Source organism: Salvelinus sp. IW2-2015, linkage group LG2 (genome assembly GCF_002910315.2).
Source record: "Salvelinus sp. IW2-2015 linkage group LG2, ASM291031v2, whole genome shotgun sequence".
In the NCBI taxonomy this organism is placed as follows: Eukaryota; Metazoa; Chordata; class Actinopteri; order Salmoniformes; family Salmonidae; genus Salvelinus; species Salvelinus sp. IW2-2015.
Window position 1 is genome coordinate 39,732,824 of NC_036839.1, and position 24,732 is coordinate 39,757,555.

Sequence of the window (24,732 nt, forward strand, 5' to 3'; positions counted from 1 at the left end):
AAATACCCCGCGGCCCACAGGGGGAAAGACACTTGGCGATCACACATTTCCTTTCGCATTATCGTCTTCGACATTATTCTTAATGAGAGGGGCAATTCCCACTGATTGATAGCTCTGGGCCCACAAAACAGGACCGTATAACTCACGAGAACGGAGCCACACGATCTACACCCACATAAAAAGATCCCATTTAACGCTGGAAATTATTTAGATCTTCAGATAAGCCACTGTATTTCATAAATGCTGTTTTTTTAAAAAGACAAGATAATTTAAACTATCACCACAGGCTCATTTCTTAATGCACACGTCGAGTATATGGGACGTTGTAGCACAGTGCCACTCATTTCTAGTACACTCAGACGCTTTACGTCCCATTAGTCTCTTCTCACAGTCACTTGGAGAGAAAAGACAGCACTACTGCCACACAAGCACTGTGTAGCATCAGAACCATTGTAATATAATGATGTGCCCCTGCTTGCATTGCACTAAAGCTGCCTAACAGGATTCTCCAACAGGCCTGACACCGGTTAGACTTGAAAGGGAGGCGGATAGAGCGGGTAGGAGGAGCGTTAGAGCGGATAGGAGGAGGGAGAGCGGATAGGAGGAGTAGAGCGGATAGGAGAGGTAGAGCGCGATAGGAGGAGGAGAGGAGCCAAATCTTGCTGAGAGCCTGCCTTGCCTTTGGGAACAATGCAGTAAGGATTGAGTGAGAGGGGTGAGGTGTTACCAAACGTGGCTTTACAGAACAGCTGTATACACAGTCTCATACAACATCTAACCCTCGTCCACAGGGCTATTCATTGGGCAGTAAGTTGTCACTATCGAATTACACACACAACCAATCCCAATCAACCCCACACACAAACAATCCAAATCAACCCAAACACAAGGAGGTGAGACCGGTAAAGAGAGTGATAATAACACCACTGTCCACCTCTGTCTCATCCACCCTCCCTCCTTCTCTTGTAGTCTGTCTCACTCTCTCATCCACCTCCTTCTTCTCTTGTAGTCTGTTACCTCTCATCCTTCTCATCTCATCCCTCCCTCCCCAGTTCATCAGCGTTCTGATAGATGACTCTCGTTCTCCCTCAGAGTGTGATGGCCCGCTACTCTGTATCCATGGTGATTATTCAGTCTCCCGACGCGAACCGTGCTCATTAGGGAGAGTGATGAGGATGCCACTTATATAGATTAACCTCCTCTCTGGGCTTCACACAACACTCCGACAGTCTCACTAAACACACGCCAAAGTCACATACCAAGTCAGTACGCAGTCTCACTAAGAACATGCGCCAACAGACAGCACACGCGCCAACAGTCTCACTAACACAACAGTCTCACTAACACACTCTCAACAGTCTCACTAAACACCGGCCAGAACAGCACACGCGCCAACGATCTCACTAAAACACGCCAAGCTCACAAACGCGCAACAGTCTCATAAAAACACGCAACAGTCTCACTAAACACCACACAGTCTCACTAAACACCAACCGTCACTACAACACGCAAACAGTCTCACTAAACACCGCGTCACAGACAGCACACGGCCCAACAGTCTCCTAAAAACACGCCAACATGTCCTTCAACGTAAACACAGCCAACAGTTCTCCTAAACTACCAACCAAGTCTCTCTAAACTAACGCCAACTAGTCCTAACAGCCAACAGTCTCACTAAACACCTCAACAGCACAGGCCCAGACAGCACACACCTAGAACAACACAGCAAGGCCATTCTAAAACAGACACTATAACACGGCGCCAACAGTTCTCACTAAACACCACGCCAACAGTCTTCACTAAATACACGCCAAACAGTCTCACAAAATACACGCCAAGTCAGCATACACGCAACAGCTCACTACAACACCCTCAACAGACAGCACACGCGCCACAGACAGCACACACACCCCAACATTCTCACCCCACACAAACCCAAACTCTCACCCAAACAGTCCCCAAACAGTCACCCAAACAGTCACCCAAACAGTCTCACTAAACAAACGCTACACATTAAAACATACCAGCACTCTCACTTGAGGCTGGGAATTGCCAGGGACCTCACGACACGATATCACTTTGGGGCCATACGATATGTATCACGATTCTCACAATTATATATGTAATGCAATTTGATACTGTGATTTTAATGCAATTCGATGTTCCAAACATATTGCTCACCAGTCTGCTGCAGAGACGAGAGAATAATGAGACAAGTTTTGATCAGTCAAGGAAACATTTTTTTACTCAATATTTAAAAGAAAAAAAATGGAGAACAAGCTATGAAGGAAAATACTAGCATTCTGGTGCAGGTACAGCCAACTAGCACAAAGATAATATTCGATTGGACAATATAGCATTTTGACCAAACTGTATAGATCCCCCCCCATTACTACACATACTACTGTGCCCACACCTATCAGCTTACCTCAGTTCTGTGCTAGATGCGTTAAAGCTCCGACCGCACCTTCAGTTCTATCCTGTTGGCGCGTGTGCTGTCTGTTGGCGCATGTTTAGTGAGACTGTATGCGTGTATGCTGACTTGGCGTGTGTTTAGTGAGACTGTCGGCGTGTGTGTTTAGTGAGACTGTTGGCGTGTGTGTTTAGTGAGACTGTCGGCGTGTGTGTGAACGCCCAGAGAGGAGGGTTAATCTTATTATAAGTGGCATCCTCATCACTCTCCCTAATGAGCACGGTCGTCGGGGGAGACTGAATAATCACCATGGATACAGAGGTAGCGGGGCCATCACACTCTGAGGGAGAACGAGAGTCATCTATCAGAACGCTGATGAACTGGGGAGGGAGGGTGGATGAGAGAGGTGAGACAGACTACAAGAGAAGGGAGGGAGGGTGGATGAGAGAGGTGAGACAGACTACAAGAGAAGGGAAGGAGGGTGGATGAGAGAGGTGAGACAGACTACAAGAGAAGGGAGGGAGGGTGGATGAGACAGAGGTGAGACAGGTGGTTATTATCATACTCTTCTTACCGGTCTCATCCTTGTGTGTGGGGTTGATTTGGGATTGGTTGTGTGTGGGGTTGATTTGGGATTGGTTGTGTGTGTAATTTCGATAGTAGACACTACTGCCCAATGATAGCCTGTGGACGAGGTTAGATGTGTATGTAACTGTGTATACAGCTGTTCTGTAAGCCACGTTGGTAACACCTCACCCCTCTCACTCAATCTTCTGCATTGTTCCCAAGGCAAGGACAGGCTCTCAGGCAAGATTTGGCTCCTCTCCTCCTCCTATCCGCTCTACCTCCTCCTATCCGCTCTACCTCCTCCTATCCGCTCTACCTCCTCCTATCCGCTCTACCTCCTCCTACCCGCTCTATCCCCTCCCTTTCAAGTCTAACCGTGTCCAGGCCTGTTGGAGAATCCTGTTAGGCAGCTTTAGTGCATGCAAGCAGGGGCACATTCATTATATTACAATGGTTCTGATGCTACACAGATGCTTGTGTGGCAGTAGTCTGTCTTTTCTCTCCAGTGACTGTGAGAAGAGACTAATGGGACAGTAAAGCGTCTGATGTACTAGAAATGAGTGGCACTGTGCTAAAACATCCATATACTCGACGGTGCATTAAGAAATGAGCCTGTGGTGGATAGTTTAATATCTTGTCTTTTWAAAAAAACAGCATTTATGAAATACAGTGGGCTATATCTGAAGATCTAAATCTTTCCAGCGTTAATGGGATCTTTTTATGTGGTGTAATCGTGTGGCTCCGCTTCTCGTGAGTTATACGGTCCTGTGTGGCAGAGCTTCATCAGTGAATTGCCCTCTCATTAAAGAATAATGTCGAAGACGATATGCGAAAGGAAATGTGTGATCCCAAGTGTCTTTCCCCCTGTGGGCCGGGGTATTTTACCATTTATCGAGATGTCTGTCTCTAGAACACTCCAGTGTTTTGACTGACTGACTGCCAGCCAGCCAGCCAGCCAGCCAGCCTTATGTTTAACCACCGGCCGTTAGCTAAGTTTCACACAGCAAGGGTTTAGCAGTTGTCTGTCTCGCTCTCTGTCGCTCTCGCACTCTTTCACCATGAATATGTAATCAGGCCATTACTATGCAACGTGCATTTTTAAACAACGACTACCTCCTCACAGTAGAATAGTGTTACTATACTATTTACCTGCAGGTCAGGACTTCAACAGAAGGGAGACTGTGATTGATTGAGTCAGGCACTTGTTTATTGCTCCTCCAGGTTTAGATTCAGAGGTGTTGAGAGAGCCCAGGTCTACAAGATGTAATGCATCAAAAGTAGACWSTTTTTTTTTRTATTTCACWTTTTTTTTWAATGATAACATTAGGAGACGAGGTTGACTATTGTAGAACATTAGTGTTATTGTGTGAATTACTTCTCTTCCTCTTCGCGATCATCTCCGTATCATGTTTACAAGGCGGCGCTTCCGTTATTTATTTGCCGGTTGTTTCCCAGCAGCAGTGGTTGAGCTCCGGCAGAACGTTCTAAACATAGACGCTGAATTGGGATGTTTCATTCCACTGGCATGTGGGACCAGAGAATTTCATTAGGCTGTTATAGGAAGGCTTGATGGAACAACACTGATAGACTGAGCACACCTGACCGGCTCTCATAAATATAGTCATTTAATATGGTGTGTTCATAAATATAGTCATTTAATATGGTGTTGTGTTCATAAATATAGTCATTTAATATGATGGTGTGTTCATAAATATAGACATTTAATATGGTGGTGTGTTCATAAATATAGTCATTTAATATGGTGGTGTGTTCTAATAAAATAGACATTTAATATGGTTGGTGTGTTTCATGAATATAGACATTTAAATATGGTGTGGTTCATAAATATAGACATTTAAATATGGGTGTTGTGTTCAAAATATAGTCCATTTAATATGGTGGGTGTTCATAATATCGTCCATCTTAATATGGTGGTGTGTCATAAAATATAGTCATTTAATATGGTGTGTGTCAAAACATAGGTTGTGTTATAAATAATAGGACTTTTAATAATGGTGGTGTGTTCAATAATATAGGCTTTTAATAAGGTGGTCTGTTCATAAATATAGACTTTTAATATGGTGGTGTGTTCATAATATATTATTGTGTTTTTCATAATATAGACTTTTAATATGGTGGTGTGTTCATAAATATAGACTTTTAATATGGTGTTCACCTCATGCACTCAGTCACACAAAACACTCCCAACACGCAGTCAGTCAGTCACAAACCAGAAACACTCCCAACACGCAGCAGGCAGTCCACACACAGAAACACTCCCCAACACGCAGGCAGGCAGTCACACACACAGAAACACTCCCCAACACGCAGGCAGGCAGTCACACACACAGAAACACTCCCCAACACGCAGGCAGAGTCACACACACAGAAACACTCCCAAAACGCAGGCAGGCAGTCACAACACACACAAGAACACTCCCCAACACGCAGGCAGCAGTCACACACCAGAAACACTCCCCAACACGCAGGCAGCAGTCACACAACACAGAAACACTCCCCAACACGCAGGCAGGCAGTCACACACACAGAAACACTCCCAACACGCAGGCAGGCAGTCACACACACAGAAACACTCCCCAACACGCAGGCAGGCAGTCACACACACAGACACTCACACACAGCAGTCACACACACACGAAAACACTCCCCAACAGCAGCAGGCAGTCACAACACACAGAAACACTCCCAACAACGCAGGCAGGCAGTCACACACACAGAAACACTCCCCAACACGCAGCAGCAGTCACACACACAAACACTCCCCAACCCAGGCAGGCAGTCACACACACAGAAACACTCCCCAACACGCAGGCAGGCAGTCACACACACAGAAACACTCCCAACACGCAGGCAGGCAGTCACACCACAGAAACACTCCCCAACAGCAGGCAAGGCAGTCACACACACAGAAACACTCCCAACACGCAGGCAGGCAGTCACACACACAGAAACACTCCCAACAGCAGGCAGGCAGTCACACACACACGAAACACTCCCCAACATGCCAGGCAGTCAGGCGCGCATACAATACATGTCTGAATGTACGGATACATGCACACCCTTCCATGTACGTTCAGCTGTAAAGTAGTGTGTGACTGTTCACCTGATTCCTGTCCTGCATGGTGAACTGGAGCATGCAATACTCCCTGTCTCTCTCACACTAATGTGCTGGGCTGTGTGTGTGTATAGCCAGCACTCTCTTGTTAAAACCATCTAGTCTGTCAGAAAGACTGTCAGGGTTGCACGGCCAAACTGAAGGTGCCACAACATCGATGTTTCACTGCTTGACTTCAGGAGTTTCATTCAGTGACAGTCAGCTGTTTAATTAACCAATAAGGCCCGAGGGGGTGTGRTATATGGCCAAAATACAATGGCTAAGGACTGTTCATAYGCACAATGCAACATGGAGTGCCTGGACACAGCCCTTGGTATATTGGCCATATMCCACWAACCYCTGAGGTGCCTTATTGCTATTATAAACTGGTTACCAATGTAATTAGAGCAGTAAAAATAAATGTTTTGTCATACCTGTGGTATATYCAGCTGTCAGCCAATCAGCATTCAGGGCTCAAACCACCCAGTTWATAAAAAGCATTATCCCKTAAGTCAGTATCTGTGAGCTCCAATCTCAGCCTCTGAGTTAGATCTCTACCCTCTTTCTCTCTGAAGGGAGTACATTTTTTTCCTTTTTGTGAAACTCCTGGGCCCATTGGTGTTTAACTGGCTTCACACATCTGCCATGTTTCCGCCATCTGATCTCAGATCTGGCTGACGGGTGGTTCAGGATCCAGATTATCAGGTGCTTCCTGTTAGAGGTCAACCACAGTTTAATGAAAGCCTAACCACACTGGCTTGGTTTCAATAAGGAGTTCTCTTATGACTGCTGTTTGATATATGTGGTTTTTAGTTCATCACTGTTGCACCGTCTATCTTATTTTATAGTTGGATGGTGTAGTAGTGTTATCTGATGGCATAATTACGGTGTGTAAAATGGAGGCAGGKTTGCATTAGTGTGATTATATGTATTAGGATGCTTTCCTGCTTTTTTCCCCCCCCTCACACATTTAGCTCATTTGCGTAATTGTTAAATCATAGATTTTTTTTTGGGGGGGGGCTACCATGCAGACAATGTCTCTTCGTCTTAGGTCTAATTTGAGGTTGATGTGTAACTTACTCTCTTCTCTCTCTTTCCAGGGGGACTCCATGAAAGATGACGGAGGAGGTGACAGTTGTAGCCAAGTGGGACTACACGGCCCAGCAGGACCAGGAACTTGACATCCGGAAGAATGATCGGCTTACTCTGCTGGACGACAGCAAGACGTGGTGGAGGGTGAGGAACGCCTCAAACCAGACCGGCTATGTCCCCTCCAACTATGTAGAGCGCAAGAACAGCCTGGTGAAGAAGGCCTCTCTGGTCAAGAACCTCAAAGACACACTGGGTAAGAGGGTTGGGGCTGGGTTTATCAGCCACCGATAACCGATAACTGTTGGTGACAGTGGTGGTAGTTTGTCAGTGTGTTGTTGGTGGTAGTTTCTGTGTGTTGGTGGTGGTAGTTTGTCAGTGTGTTGTTGGTGGTAGTTTCTGTGTGTTGGTGGTGGTAGCTGAAGGGTTATCGGTGGCGGCAGTTTCAGTGTGTTGGCGGCGGCAAGTTTGAGTGTGGTGGGCGCGGCAGGGTTTATCGGTGGTGGTGCGGCGGAGGGTTATCCGGTGTGGTGGCGGCGGCAGGTTATCGGTGTGGTGGCGGCGGCAGGGTTATCGGTGTGGTGGCGGCGGCAGGTTATCGGTGTGGTGCGGTGGCAGCGTGGTGTTTATCAGCAGTAAAAAAGAGGAGCATTCCCTCGACTTCCTCCTCCTCTATTTTGTCAATCCCCTCTACACATCCGCTAGAAATGGATGAGCTCATTATTAACCCTTCTCCTGAATTGTATGTGTGTCCCACTCTGGTACTGGGGCTGGATGTGAGCCTCTGTCTTACTTTACAGAGCAGCTATCCACCAGCATCTCAGGGACAGTGTTCAGCTGGCCATCTCTGAGTCGCCACAGCTTGGTGTCTGTATGTCCTCACAGTGTTCAGCTGGCCATCTCTCTGAGTCGCCACAGCTTGGTGTCTGTATGTCCTCAGTGTTCAGCTGGCCATCCCTGAGTCGCCACAGCTTGAAGTCTGTTTATCCTCACATTAATTATACAAGCACTCAGTCACGTGTGACCTGTGAGTGTAAAGGTCGAGCACCTGTCCCAGGTTTGTCAGCATTCCTCTTCACAGGTTTCCGGTTAGAAAGATTCCTAGTTTAGAGTTAAGGGTTCAGGATAATGCGTGTAACGTCATGAAAACTGCTCCACACACTACAGGATTATGGAAGATTAAATCTTATCTAAGATGTTTACTAAACATCCATGGATGATCAAACGTGAGCCTGTCTCTGGGCTGGTGGAGACTGAAGAGACGCTGGCATGTTCTGTCTCTCGCCATCTCCTTACTCCCTTTCTCCCTTTTTTTATACTTTCTCATATACTCATATACATTTTGCTGAACTGTGAACTCTTGCGTGCACCAGAGAGAGAGACATTAGGAGTTGAGCACACAGGGGCATTAGTATGGAGTTGGTCCCCCCCCCCCTTTTGTTGCTGTAACAGCCTCCACGCTTCTCGGAAGGCTTTCACTAGATGTTGGAACATTGCTGCGGGACTTGCTGCCATTCAGCCACGAGCATTAGTGAGGTCGGGCACCGATGTTGTGCGATTAACCCTGGATCGCAGTCGGCGTTCCAATTCTTCCCAAAGGTGTTTGATGGAGTTGAGGTCAGGGCTCTGTGCAGGCCGGTCAAGTTCTTCCACACAGATCTCAACAAACCATTTCTGTATGGAGCTTGCTTTGTGTGCTGGGGAATTGTCATGCTGAAACCGGAAAGGGCCTTCTCCAAACTTTTGCCACAAAGTTGGAAGCACAGAATCGTCCAGAATGGCACTGTAGCGTTAACTAAGGGGCCTAGACCTTTACAGTTGGCACTATGCATTGGGGCAGGAGGTGTTCTCCAGACATCAACCAAATCATCACTCCAGAGAAYGYGTTTCCACTGCTCCAGAGTCCAATGGCRGTGATCGTTACACCACTCCAGCTGACGCTTGGCATTGCRCATGGTGATCTTAGGCTTGTGTGCAGCTGCTCGGCCTTGGAAACCCATTTCATGAAGCTCCAGATGAACAATTCTTGTGCTGACGTTGCWTCCAGAGGCAGTTTGGAACTCAGTAGTGAGTGTTGCATCCAAGGACAGACGATTTTTACGTGCTACGCGCTTCAACACTCGTTCTATGAGCTTGTGTGGCCTACCACTTAGTGGCTGACCCGTTGTTGCTCCTAGACGTTTCCACGTCACAATAACAGCACTTACAGTTGACCGGGGCAGCTCTAGCAGGGCAGAAATTTGACGAACTGACTTGTTTGAAAGTTGGCATCCTATGACGGTGCCACATTGAAAGTCACTGAGCTCTTCAGTAAGGCCATTCTACTGTCAATGTTTGTCTATGGAGATTGCATGGCTGTGTGCTCGATTTCATACCGGTCACCAATGGGTGTGACTGAAATAGACGAATCCACTCATTTTGAAAGGGGTGTTTACATACTTTTGTGCATATATAGTGTACGTCTTTTCTGCTGGTGGGAGAGCGAGAGAGAAGTTTAGATGGAGAGAGACGCACACAGACATACAGAGAAGGGGAGAGAGAGGGAGAAATAGTGGCGAGAGGGAGGGCGGAGGAGGCTATGCGAGGGGATGGGTAGTCTGTTTCAGACACACATATTCCCCTCTGCCCCGAGGGACGTCTCCATCAGACTGTGGGCCAACACTGCACAGCCTGTCACTTGTACTCGCCAGCACTGAGTCAGGACTGTGTGTGCGTGGGGAGTGCTCACGATGTGCACAGATCTTGCTTCTTTCTCTTGCCATGAATCTCAAAATATTTCTAGCAGTAAGAAAACGAATTCTAGAGGCACTGAACCAACACTCATCAACAATCATTCTCACCTTCTCTGCTATCCCCTACACACTGTTATTCTGACACCAATGTGAGTGTATCCATAATTAAAGGGATGTCTCTATATGCCCATTAAAGAGATGTGGCTGAGTCATTGAAGTCCTGTCTGCAGGCCAGTAAACCAGCTTCAGAGTGAGGTCTCTAACAAAGCAATGCACTTCCCCACCCACCAACCATCAGGGCTTGACGCGCTAGCCTGATGGTGTTGCAGCCTGTGGTGAAACCAAGAAACGACTAACTATCCGCGTCTGTTATTGAATTTTACATTATGGCCAGGTTCTACTTCAACCCCTAGCATTTCAATATTTTGTATTTCATCATAAATCAATGTTTGGACGGTGAGGGTTCGGCAGTAACTTCTAATGTGTCTTATTTTGTGTGTGTGCACATGCATCCTGGCCCGCCTAGTAAAGTCAGCACTCTAAGTTATGGTTCCTCTTTTTCCAGTCAGGACTGCATGTTTCGCTGTGTCCTGGGTTGCTCTTCCTGAAGGGAGAAGCCCAGTAGCATTGACACAAAATGGCTGTGCAGGGGGCAACCATCTCCCCACTGACCCAAAAATGGCAATGCTCACTCATCCATTGACAGCTACTGCAGGCCAATAAAGGGCAAATGTCTCCACACTGAGCCAAAATGGCTCCCTCACTCTTTTTTTCTTGTCTTTTCTTTTTTTACTTTTTACCCATTTTTCTCCAATTGGCTTCACTCTCTGACAGATTTAGGGTGTACAGTACACACTGTCGTCGTGCATGTCTGCCCATAATGTTTGTGAAAACATAACTCGCTGGATGTTTGTACTGAGCGCATACAGTAGCACTGTGTGTTAATAGCACTATGCTTTTACTGTAGCAATGTTTGAAATATTTGACAGGCCACAACCTTACAATGGGGAAGGGAAATATATATATATATATATATATATATATATATATATATATATATATATATATATATATATATACTGCTCAAAAAAATAAAGGGAAACACTTAAAAAACACATCCTAGATCTGAATGAATTAAATATTCTTATTAAATACATTTTTCTTTACATAGTTGAATGTGCAGACACACAAAATCACACACAAATTATCAATGGAAATACAAATTTATCAACCCATGGAGGTCTGGATTTGGAGTCACACTCAAAATAAAGTGGAAACCACACTACAGGCTGATCCAACTTTGATGTAATGTCTTAAAACAAGTCAAATGAGGCTCAGTAGTGTGTGTGGCTCCACTGCCTGTATGACCTCCCTACAACGCCTGGGATGCTCCTGATGAGGTGGCGGATGGTCCTCCTGAGGATCCTCCATACCTGGACTAAAGCATCCGCCAACTCCTGGACAGTCTGTGGTACGTGGCGTTGGTGGATGGAGCGAGACATGATGTGCTCTATTGGATTCAGGTCTGGGGAACAGGCGGTCCATAGCATCAATGCCTTTCCTTGCAGGAAACTGCTGACCACTCCAGCCACCATGAGGTCTAGCATTGTCTTGCATTAGGAGGAACCCAGGCCAACCGCACCAGCATATGGTCTACAAGGGGTTCTGAGGATCTCATCTCGGTACCTAATGGCAGTCAGGCTACCTCTGGGAGCACATGGAGGGCTGTGCGGCCCCCCAAAAAGAAATGCCACCCACACCATGACTGACCCACCGCCAACAGCGGGGGTCAGCATCTGCTGATGCCAAGCAAAGAGGCACTGAGTTTGAAGGTAGACCTTGAAATACATCCACAGGTACACCTCAATTGACTCAAATTATATCAATTAGCCTATCAGAAGCTTCTAAAGTCATTGACATTCATTTTCTGGAATTTTCCAAGCTGTTTAAAGGCACAGTCAATTTGTGTATGTAAACTTTTGACCCACCGGAATTGTGATAGTGAATTATAAGTTAAATAATCTGTCTGTAAACAATTGTTGGAAAAATTGCTTGTGTCATGCACAAAGTAGATGTCCTAACGACTTGCCAAAACTATAGTTTGTTACAAGAGAATTGTGTGAGTGGTTGAAAAATAGTTAATGACTCCAACCTAAGTGGATGTAACTTCGACTTCATGTGGTGTGTGGTGTGTGTTGTGTGTGTGTGTGTGTGGTGTGTGTGTGTGTTTGTGTGATGTGTAATATGTATATTTATATCCACTGCTCAAAAAAATAAAGGAACACTTAAACAACCAATGTAACTCCAAGTCAATCACACTTCTGTGAAATCAAAACTGTCCACTTAGGAAGACAACACTGATTGACAATAAATTTCACATGCTGTTGTGCAAATGGAATAGACAAAAGGTGGAATTATAGGCAATTAGCAAGACACCCCAATAAAGGAGTGGTTCTGCAGGTGGTGACCACTTCTCAGTTCCTATGCTTCCTGGCTGATGTTTTGGTCACTTTTGAATGCTGGCGGTGCTTTCACTCTAGTGGTAGCATGAAACGGAGTCTACAACCCACACAAGTGGCTCAGGTAGTGCAGCTCATCCAGGATGGCACATCAATGCGAGCTGTGGCAAGAAGGTTTGCTGTGTCTGTCAGCATAGTGTCCAGAGCATGGAGGCGCTACCAGGAGACAGACCAGTACATCAGGAGACGTGGAGGAGGCCGTAGGAGGCAACAACCCAGCAGCAGGACCGCTACCTCCGTCCTTTGTGCAAGGAGGAGCACTGCCAGAGCCTTGCAAAATGACCTCCAGCAGGCCACAAATGTGCATGTGTAGCATATGGTCTCACAAGGGTCTGAGGATCTCATCTCGGTACCTAATGGCAGTCAGGCTACCTCTGGCGAGCACATGGAGGCTGTGCGGCCCCACAAGAAATGCCACCCCACACCATGACTGACCCACCGCCAAACCGGTCATGCTGGAGGATGTTGCAGGCAGCAGAACGTTCTCCACGGCGTCTCCAGACTCTGTCACGTCTGTCACATGTGCTCATGTGCTCAGTGTGAACCTGCTTTCATCTGTGAAGAGCACAGGGCGCCAGTGGCGAATTTGCCAATCTTGGTGTTCTCTGGCAAATGCCAAACGTCCTGCACGGTGTTGGGCTGTAAGCACAACCCCCACCTGTGGACGTTGGGCCCTCATACCACCCTCATGGAGTCTGTTTCTGACCGTTTGAGCAGACACATGCACATTTGTGGCCTGCTGGAGGTCATTTTGCAGGGCTCTGGCAGTGCTCCTCCTTGCACAAAGGCGGAGGTACGGTCCGCTGCTGGGTTGTTGCCCTCCTACGGCCTCCTCCACGTCTCCTGATGTACTGGCCTGTCTCCTGGTAGCGCCTCCATGCTCTGGACACTATGCTGACAGACACAGCAAACCTTCTTGCCACAGCTCGACTTGATGTGCCATCCTGGATGAGCTGCACTACCTAGCCACTTGTGTGGGTTGTGACTCCGTTTCATGCTACCACTAGAGTGAAAGCACCGCCAGCATTCAAAAGTGACCAAAACATCAGCCAGGAAGCATAGGATTGAGAAGTGGTCTTGTGGCACCACCTGCAGAACCACTCCTTTATTGGGGGTGTCTTGCTAATTGCCTATAATTTCCACCTTTTGTCTATTCCATTTGCACAACAGCATGTGAAATGTATTGTCAATCAGTGTTGCTTCCTAAGTGGACAGTTTGATTTCACAGAAGTGTGATTGACTTGGAGTTACATTGTGTTGTTTAAGTGTTCCCTTTATTTTTTTGAGCAGTGTGTGTATATATATATATATATATATATTAAAGAACTTTTTCAATTTAAACCTCTTAACAATATGGAAACTACAATAATTATAAAAGGGAACACATCTACTACCTCTAAACACACTTGTGTATTTAGTATAAAAACTACTGACTCCCCTGTGTGTCATTGTACTAACTAACTCCTCATGACTCCTTCCGGTTGCCCTGTGCATTGGCAGGGTTGGGGAGTAATCGGTTACAAAAACCAGCAAAAATATTATCAGATTACAATTAATTCGGGAAAAACATTACTTCTAGGATTACTTTAATATTCATAAAGGATGTTTACAATAAACTTTGACACCTTTCTCTTTTCTCAATGACATTCAAGTCAATCAGCATTGAAAAAGGCGCAATTTTCTAAGTTCTGCCTGAGCGAGTCTGACCACAAGTCAGAGACCACTACATGATGACACAGCAATGCGTTTGATCAATAATAGATCACAGGAATGAATATGTATGTATATATTTATTTATTTTTAGGCTACAGTTCAAGCTATGTCTTCCAATGGTGTGACTGCTGTCGGCATCTAAAGATCATACATACAACTTGAATAAACGCTTGGCAGTAAAGATGACAGCAGTGGTTTAGCCTACAGGTGATACTGCATGGCAGTGGAGGCTCCTCAGGAGGAAGAGGGCCATCCTCAGTGAATTTCATATAAATTGTGAAACAAAGTTATCATTTTTAGATAACTATACTAAATATATTCACGTCACCAAATTATTGATTAAAAGTTGTTTTTTTTGCAATGGTCTACAGTAGCCTCAGCAGCACTCTGTAGGGTAGCACCATGGTGTGGTCGGAAGACAGCTAGCTTCCGTCCTTCTCTGGGTACATTGACTTCARTACAAAACCTAAGAGGCTCATGGTTCTCACCCCCTTCCATAGACTTACACAGTAATTATGACAACTTCCGGAGGACGTCCTCCAACCTATCAGAGCTCTTGCTACATGAACTGACATGTTGTCCACTCAATCAAAGGATCAGAGAATGAATCTAGTACTGAAAGAAAAGCTACAGCTAGCAAGCACTGCAGTGCATAAAGTGTGGTTAGTAGTTAACTCGGAAAGACAATAGTTGAACAGTGAAAGGGAGAGAGCGAGAGACCCACAAAGAATAATTTGAAAACAAATTTGTTAAATTCCAATATCTATTGGGTGAAATACCAGTGTGTCTTCACAGCAGCAAAAACAAACCTGCTCCTACTGGCTTTTGCCAGATTCTGCCTTCACTCTCCTGAAGTTGCCGGTTATAGGCTGCATGAGGAGTCAGCAACCTTTCTCACCTGGAATGCTGGTTTATCTTAACATTTCTACCAATCTGCGTGGCATTTATGGTTTTCATAAGCACATTTCTGTGGAAGAGTTTCATTTAATTTGTCTTCCTATCTCAATCATTGTCATGTGGTTCATCAAAAATCTATCTAAATGATAAGGATACAAACCTAAAAAAGTAACTTCACTTCTATTGCCATTGCCAACTATGTAAAAATAGCCTACATAAAGCCAACAAATTAAAACATTGCGGCCTACAGGTAGAAAATACCCTGATAAAAATAAATATCATATTGGCTACGCATGGCCTGTCTGCAATGAATTTGAAACATTGTATAAAATATTCTGGGCCCTCAGAGTTTCCTGAGCTAGTGAGCTCGGGACAGACACAGCTGTAGGCTATTTGCGCAAGGGATAAGAGGTCATCAGGTAGGCCTGTTTTATGATATTTACACTGGATCAGAGCATGACATGTTTCTCTTTCACGCTGAGAGGTTACTGAAAGGGAGAGAGCTGGAAAGATGTTTCAAATACATTGAGGAACTGTTGTCTTTCTCAATGGATGTAAAAACAGACTTTGTTTGCTTGCTGTCTGAGGTGAAGAAAACATTACTTTGAGATGCTCCACTGCTCATTAGTAGTGCTGCGTTAAGCCAATCAGAAACACTATCTGATCCCCAAATGGGCACATTTTATATGCCTACATTTGCATGCAGGACAGGTAGCCTATCGGCCTACTTCTACGTATAATCCGGTGCGTGTCCTTACTCAACATTGACAGAAGCGCTCCAAACAAAAGACCATACCTAAATTGGAAAAACTCCTAAAAGGAATGAAATAAATCAAAACTTGTTTCTCTCAAGCATATGTTGTGTGCTCTGCAAACAGCGTGTCCACTCCAACAACGGGAACTTTAGACTGGAATAATTATATACTGAATGCATTAACAGAAATGACTGTAATCTAACAAACATTATAGATTACAAATTATAGGAATTAATGGTAAATGTACTACTGGTGATATATGTAATGGGGAATTGACAGACACTAACAATCAAATACAAATAATTCACACAATGAAGTTGACTGTTCACAAATTGGCAGGAGAGAGCACATTCTGGAGAGAGACGTGCGTTGTGCGTTTTAGCCACCGCAATGGATTAGTGTCCTGAGATGGGCGCCAATCAGACATGTCTCCTGTGCCATAAAAAAATATATTTACCTACCTCATGAAGCTGGTTGAGAGAATGCCAAGAGTATGCAAAGCAGTCAAAGGCAAAGGATGGCTACTTAGAAGAATCTCAAATATTAAATATATATTTTGATTTTAACACTTTTTTTGGTTACAACAGGATTCCATATGTGTTATTTCATAGTTYCGAAGTCTTCACTATTATTCTACAATGTAGAAAATAGTRAAAATAAAGAAAAACCCTTGAATGAGTAGGTGTGTCCAAACTTCTGACTGGTACTCTATATTTGTTACGCAAATCTCGGTCGACCAACAGCCTATCGCCTAAACAATTGACCAGTCGACTAATTGGAGTCAGCCCTACTGATTTTCAATTGACAGGTAATTAGTAACTGTAACGTATTACAGTTTAAGTCTCTTACCTAGGGCTGTTGCGATGACTGTATTACCGCCACACCGACAGTCATGAGTCATAAGGCAGTCAAATTCCATGTGATCGTTTAGTCACGGTAATTAGGCTTCTCCAAGCTCTGATGCTGCTGATGGTCATTAGTAGCCTACCAAACTTCCTTAACTGCCTGATCTCAGCACTCTATTGTCCCTCTAATCACTGACATCAATGCAAATGTAATCAAAAATCTAATCAAACACTTCATGAGCTCATGTTGCGCAACATTTCTATAGGCTATGCAATTGCGTGAGAAAACAGAGTGATGGCCTCTGTTGAAAAGAGGATCCCATCAGCTGTCTATAGACTAGGCCTACTATATTTATTTCTCAACTTTCTTAATATTAAGCACATTGCTTCTCTTTACAACAGGAATATAGCCTACCAGGCTGGCATTAAAATGAACCACAGGAAAAGCTCCTCCATTCGCTATTTAAGTGCATAGATGACCTGTATTTTTATCTCTGMCCCTGTTTGGAGACGGGTGCATGATAATGATCCGTTCTAAATCAAAACAAATTGCACACATTATTTAGTATATGTAAAGACAAGCTTAAATCAAGAATTGTCTGATGGGTGACAATATAGCCTAACTGGCATACATAAGCAGCACGTGAGTTTCAAGTTTGGGGAAGATMATTTTCACCATAAAAATGCACCTTTTTATAATAAATGCATTACATGCACAATCGCATTTGCGGTCACTTGATAATGGTGTTTTTCGCTAATGGAACATTCGTGCTTAGGGTGCATTACGGCCATACAAAGGGGATGCCGCCGTGAAATCCGAGGCATTATCAAGTGCTTGTCAAATTGTGAATGAGAGACTAATGAAGTTTGTACATCCTCCGCMAAAAACAAAGCAGAGCTCCTGCCTTTCAAGCAACTTTTTTTCAAATCGTTAGTCSCGTCATGCCGCCTTAATACAATGTATTAAAAACAAAACATAGCCCAACATTTGCAGAACAACTAAAGTKACATTAATAACTCTAAATTAAGCATATAGGAGTACCTATTTCTTTGTTAACCTCTCAACAAAGAATAGCCGCATGGTCGCACTCCCTCAAATCGTTTGGAGAAAATGTCCTTTATTCAGCATTGTTCAATTGTATTCATCATACTATAAAATAATGCCACGGAATTCTAAGCAAATCTTGTCTGCTAAATGAGTGTAGCCCACAGCCATTTGGGATCAGGACCTAACATAAGGACAACTCAGAGTATTCTGTTCTTCTGAAATAGACTAMATTTTCTTCATGTCATGCTTCTTTAGACCTGTCCCTAATAAATAATGGATTTATTGCGAAGTTGTAGGCTATATTTAATGGATTTATTAGACATTTTTAAATGTAGATGTTCCAAAGGTCTGCATCAGTGGCTTGTAGGTGATTAGTGGAAGCCAGGAGATGCTAAATGTGTTTGTTGATTAACGATCAATTATCGTGAGACTGACCGTTATTTGCTTGACAATCACCGGCTGACTAAATTTTGTGACCGCCACAGCCCTAATCCTACCCACCCTGTTGATATGCCAACCTCTGCGTCGGTCTGGGTTGTTATTAAGACATGCTGAGGTAGGGTTGTCATGGGTCAGGCTCCAGTGCTGAATGAATAAGGATGGGGGGAGAGAGAGAGAGAAAGATGGAGTGTGGGAGGAGGGAATAGAGACTGTTCTGCTGCCAACCAGCAGACCAGAGCCTTGAAGTGGAAATGAGGGAGATGGAGAGTGTGTGTGTTTCAGCTGAGCTGGGCTGTGTGGGTCTCGGGGGACTTTGTGTCTGCTGCCCTCGGCATATCTCTGCTCTCTACCCTGAGGCAGTCGACAGCTCAGTCTCTCCACGGGATGGCTTGAAGTAGGCCCAGGAGGAGATGTTTCATGTTGTGTCACAACAAGTGGGGCAACACACACTAATGACTTGTTCCACCCATTCAGTGCCTTTTGAGAAGTGTAACTTWAAAAAATATATACATTTTTCAAAGTTAATTTACACTTTGAATGCATATGAATCTAGAAGAGAAATATCTCTGCAATTGTTAATGTCATGCCCCCCCCTCCGTTCTTGACTGTTCCCAAATAAGTATTTAACACACGTGTTAACATTAGCATTTTGATATCACAAACATAATTWGTGTTTATAGGCGGTTTTTAAGAGAACATTTTCCTGGAGCGCCAATAATTGGCTTTTTCAAATACTGCTCCAGAGTCACAYGCAGGTAAGACGTTTTGGTATATACGTGTTCTATATAGTATCACAGAGCAGATTCWGAGGTTTCCAAACCACTTATAACTCTCAAATTGAAGAGTAACATAAATAACATTGCGTACTGTAACATAAATAATGAAAATGCTGTTGTGTTCCTTTGAGAGATTTTTGCGTATTCTAGTGTTACCCAAGCTCTTCATAAACACAACCAAGGATATTTTTTCAGATTAGCATACAGTGCCCTTGGAAAGTATTCAGACCCCTTTACTTTTTCAAATTTGTATTACGTTAGACTATTTCTAAAATGGTTTAAAAAAAMMAAMAAAAAACAAATCCTCAGCAATCTACACACAATAYCCATAATGACAAAGCGAAAAAATATAATACAGAAATACCTTAATTACATAAGTATTCAGACCCTTTGCTATGAGACTCGAAATTGAGCTCTGGTGCATCCTGTTCCAATTGATCATCCTCGATCTTTCTACAACTTGATTGAAGTCCACCTGGGGTAAATTCAATTGATTGGACATGCACTGTCAACTGTGGGACCTATCTATATAAGGTCCCACAGTTGACAGTGCATGTCAGAGCAAAAACCAAGCCATGTGGTCGATGGAATTGTCCAGGATTGTGTCGGGGTACAGATCTGGGGAAGGTACCAAAACATTTCTGTAGCATTGAAAGTCCCCAAGAACACAGTGGCCTCCATCATTCTTAACCTGTCCAGGACCGGGGGTTCCGCTAACAGCCAATGAAATTGCAGAGCGCCAAATTCAATCAATAAAAATCTCATAATTAAAATTTCTCAAACATACAAGTATCAGACACCATTTTAAAGTAAAAATTCTCGTTATCCAACCAGTGTCCGATTTCAGAAAGGCTTTTCGGCGAAAGCAGAACATACAGTGGGGAGAACAAGTATTTGATACACTGCCGATTTTGCCGATTTTCCTACTTACAAAGCATGTAGAGGTCTGTAATTTTATCATAGGTACACTTCAACGTGAGAGACGGAATCTAAAACAAAAATCCCAAAAATCACATTGTATGATTTTTAAGTAATTAATTAGCATTTTATTGCATGACATAAGTATTTGATACATCAGAAAAAGCAGAACTTAATATTTGGTACAGAATCCTTTGTTTGCAATTACAGAGATCATACGTTTCCTGTAGTTCTTGACGAGGTTTGCACACACTGCAGCAGGGATTTTGGCCCACTCCTCCATACAGACCTTCTCCAGATCCTTCAGGTTTCGGGGCTGTCGCTGGGCAATACGGACTTTCAGCTCCCTCCAAAGATTTTCTATTGGGTTCAGGTCTGGAGACTGGCTAGGCCACTCCAGACCTTGAGATACTTCTTACGGAGCCACTCCTTAGTTGCCCTGGCTGTGTGTTTCGGGTCGTTGTCATGCTGGAAGACCCAGCCACGACCCATCATCAATGCTCTTACTGAGGGAAGGAGGTTGTTGGCTAAGATCTCGCAATACATGGCCCCATCCATCCTCCCCTCAATACGGTGCAGTCGTCCTGTCCCCTTTGCAGAAAAGCATCCCCGAAGAATGATGTTTCCACCTCCATGCTTCACGGTTGGGATGGTGTTCTTGGGGTTGTTACTCATCCTTCTTCTTCCTCCAACAACACGGCGAGTGGAGTTTAGACCAAAAAGCTATATTTTGAATCATCAGACCACATGACCTTCTCCCATTCCTCCTCTGGATCATCCAGATGGTCATTGGCAAACTTCAGACGGGCCTGGACATGCGCCTGCTTGAGCAGGGGACCTTGTGTGCGCTGCAGGATTTTAATCCATGACGGCGTAGTGTGTTACTAATGGTTTTCTTTGAGACTGTGGTCCCAGCTCTCTTCAGGTCATTGACCAGGTCCTGCCGTGTAGTTCTGGGCTGATCCCTCACCTTCCTCATGATCATTGATGCCCCACGAGGTGAGATCTTGCATGGAGCCCCAGACCGAGGGTGATTGACCATCATCTTGAACTTCTTCTATTTCTTCTATTTTCTAATAATTGCGCCAACAGTTGTTGCCTTCTCACCAAGCTGCTTGCCTATTGTCCTGTAGCCCATCCCAGCCTTGTGCAGGTCTACAATTTTATCCCTGATGTCCTTACACAGCTCTCTTGGTCTTGGCCATTGTGGAGAGGTTGGAGTCTGTTTGATTGAGTGTGTGGACAGGGGTCTTTTATACAGGTAACGAGTTCAAACAGGTGCAGTTAATACAGGTAATGAGTGGAGAACAGGAGGGCTTCTTAAAAGAAAACTAACAGGTCTGTGAGAGCCGGAATTCTTACTGGTTGGTAGGGTGATCAAATACTTATGTCATGCAATAAAATGCAAATGAATACTTAAAAATCATACAATGTGATTTTTTGGATTTTTGTTTTAGATTCCGTCTCTCACAGTTGAAGTGTACCTATGATAAAAATTACAGACCTCTACATGCTTTGTAAGTAGGAAACACTGCCGATTTTGCAGGTTATCAAATACTTGTTCTCCCCACTGTATCATTATGTTAAGTCAGCAAACTAGTCACAGAAAAGCATACAGCGATTTTCCATCCAAAGAGAGGAGTCACAAAAAGCAGAAATAGTGATAAAATGAATCACTAACCTTTGATATTCTTCATCAGATACACTCCCGGGACAACATGTTACACAATACATGTATGTTTTTTCGATCAAGTCATATTTATATCCAAAAACCTCAGTTTACATTTGGCTTTGCCTCCAAAACATCTCGTGAATTTGCACAGAGCCACATCAATTACAGAAAATACTCATAATAAACATTGATAAAAGATACAAGTGGTATTCACAGAATTAAAGATATACTTCTCCTTAATGCAACCGATGTGTCAGATTTCAAAAAAACTTTACGGAAAAAGCACATCATGCTATAATCTGAGTACAGTGCTCAGAGCCCAAATAAGCCATAAAGATATCCGCCATTTTGGAGTCAACAGAAGTCAGAATAGCATTATAAATATTCACTTACCTTTGATCTTCATCAGAATGCACTCCCAGGAATTCCAGTTCCACAATAAATGTTTGATTTGTTCGATAAAGTTAATAATTTATGACCAAAACACCACCTTTTTGTTAGCGCTTTTAGCCCAGTATTCCAAATTCATGACGCGCGATCACTAGGAGCAGACGAAAAGTCAAAGTTCCGTTACAGTCCGTAGAAACATGTCAAACGAAGTATAGAATCAATCTTTAGGATGTTTTTAACATAAATCTTCAATAATGTTCCAATCGGAGAATTCCTTTGTCTTCAGAAATGCAATGGAACTCAAGCTAACTCTCACATGAACGCGCATGGTCAGCTCGTGGCTCTCTGGGAGAGACCTTACTCAATCCCCTCTCATTCGCCCCCACTTCACAGTAGAAGCATCAAACAAGGTTCAAAGACTGTTGACATCTAGTGTAAGCTTTAGGAAGTGCAATATGACCCCATAGACACTGTGTATTCGATAGACCAAGATTTGAAAAACCACAAACCTCAGATTTCCCACTTCCTGGTTGGATTTCTCAGGTTTCAGCCATATGAGTTCTGTTATACTCACAGACATCATTCAAACAGTTTTAGAAACKTCAGAATGTTTTCTATCCAAATCTACTAATAATATGCATATATTAGCAACTGGGACTGAGTAGCAGGCAGTTTACTCTGGGCACGCTTTTCATCCAAACGTGAAAATGCTGCCCCCTATCCCAAACAAGTTAAATTGAAGAAGTTTGGAACCACCAAGACTCTCTTGGGCTCAAGTGGTGCAGTGGTCTAAGACACTGCATCCCAGTGCAAGGGGCGTCACTGCAGTACCTGGTTTGAATCCAGGCTGCATCACATCCGGCCGTGACTGGAAGTCCCATAGGGCGGCGCACAATTGGCCCAGCGTCGTCCAGGGTAGGCMGTCATTGTAAATAAGAATTTGTTCTTAACTGACTTGCCTAGTTATATAAAAAATAATTACAGCTGGCCACCCAGCCAAATTGACCAATCAGGCTAGAAGGGCCTTGGTCACAGATTTCCTCTGGACATTGGAGAACCTTCAGAAGGACAACCATCTCTGCAGCACTTCACCAATCAGTCCTTTATGGTAGAGTGGCCAGACGGAAGCCACTCCTCAGTGGCTTGTTGTACATGGACCTTGACTCTTCTTTTAAACATTATGGTCTGTTCAATATTCCTGTCTTGTTTGCATTTTTCATCCCCTTCTGTCTTTCTCTCTCTCTTTTTTTCCTCGATCACGCCCTCTTTTTTGCCCTCTTTTTCTGTTTCGCTTTTTCTCTCTCGCTCTCTTTCTCACTCTCCCCCTCTTTTCTGTGAGTTCTGTCCTGTGATGTCTGGTCTTCTGTGTGTTAGTAACAGCTGCCAAGGGAGCCTCCTCCCTCCACCTCTCCTCACCCATTTCTCTCTCCCACAACAAAGCAGGAGGAAAGTTTAGTGCCACTCTGTGTGAACCCAATAACTTTCTGAGTTAGCTGTCATCTACAGAGCTGTGACCTGGCTCTACACTGCAACTCAAACACTGACACACAGTTGTCACTTTTCCCTGTGTTGTGACTAAACAAATTACAACATTGGGAATGTGTTTGCAGTGGAATGTAATTGTACTTATTACTGCATAACTAACAGAACAACTAAAGTATGTTTGGTGACTTTTATTTAAGATGTAATTGGTTTGTACAGTAAGAGCTGCCCTGATGGGGTCTGTCTGCACAGCATCCAACCACCGGAGCTATTAGTCATCTGTATGTCAGTCACCCATCTCCCTAGGTGTGACAACTGAAAGCATCAGAACAACTCTTAGTTGGCCCTAGCTAGCGCTCAACATGGGTTACAACAGGTAAATAATCAACATGGAGGAGACAGGAGAGAGCTTGCTGTCTTCGTTGTGCAGGAGATGGAGGCAGGGAGAGGAGACGGGTAGGTGTAGAGGCACCTTTGATCCACTGCCTGCCTGTCAGTACCACAGCAGAGCCACGCACCAGGCTGTCTGCTCCACTTTCCTCCCCAGCTCGAATGTACTATTTTCAGCTTTTTGAGGGGACTCGGTTAGCTGAGCTAGAGCATGTCGGTGGTGCTGAATGCCTGGTTTAATGAGGAGATGGGAGTTGTGACAAACACACTAGCAGTTGTGATGGAGTGTGTGTGTGTGTGTGTGTCACTTCGGTGTGTTTACTGTATGTGGGTTTGAGAGAATTACTGTGTATGTAGTGTCTGTGCATGTGTGTGCAATCTTGTATGTACATGCATGTGATTGTGAACATTAGTTTGAAGCTGTTCTGGCTCGTGGTGCCCTATTAAGATTGTTGGTGTTTCCTTTATTCTGGCAGTTACCTGTATGTGTTTGTTTTGTCCTCTATCTTACGTGTTTACTCCCCAGCTGGGCCCAGAGTGCAGAAGAAGAGAGATGAGACCGGCAGGGGTTTGGTGGGGGCACTGGGAGACAAGGCAAGGGGTTGGGGGGGGGGGTCACACTGGGAGACAAGGCAGGGGTTGGGGGGTGGGGTCACACTGGGAGAAAAGGCAGGAGTTGGGGGGGGGGGGGGGGGGGACACACTGGGAGACAAGGCAGGGTTTGAGGGGGGGAACACACTGGGAGACAAGGCAGGGGTTGGGGGGGGGGAACACACTGGGAGACAAGGCAGGGGTTGGGGGGGAGGACACACTGGGAGACAAGGCAGGGGTTGGGGGGGGGGACCACACTGGGGAGACAAGGAGGGTTGGGGGGGGACCACACTGGGAGACAAGGCAGGGGTTGGAGGGGAACCACACTGGGAGACAAGGCAGGGGTTGGGGGGGGGGGCACTAAATTGAGGCTTCAGGC

At 44.6% G+C, this 24,732-nt stretch overlaps 1 protein-coding gene across 1 annotated transcript in view; it reads left to right on the forward strand.

The window, feature by feature from the left end:
• Window positions 1-24,732, forward strand: part of nck2a (NCK adaptor protein 2a) — a 68,669-nt gene that overhangs the window by 39,988 nt on the left and 3,949 nt on the right. Inside the window, exon 2 of the mRNA XM_024010545.1 lies at window positions 7,196-7,440. Coding sequence (XP_023866313.1) covers window positions 7,212-7,440 — 229 coding nt within the window. The 5' untranslated portion in view covers window positions 7,196-7,211. The remainder of the gene's footprint in view (window positions 1-7,195; window positions 7,441-24,732) is intronic.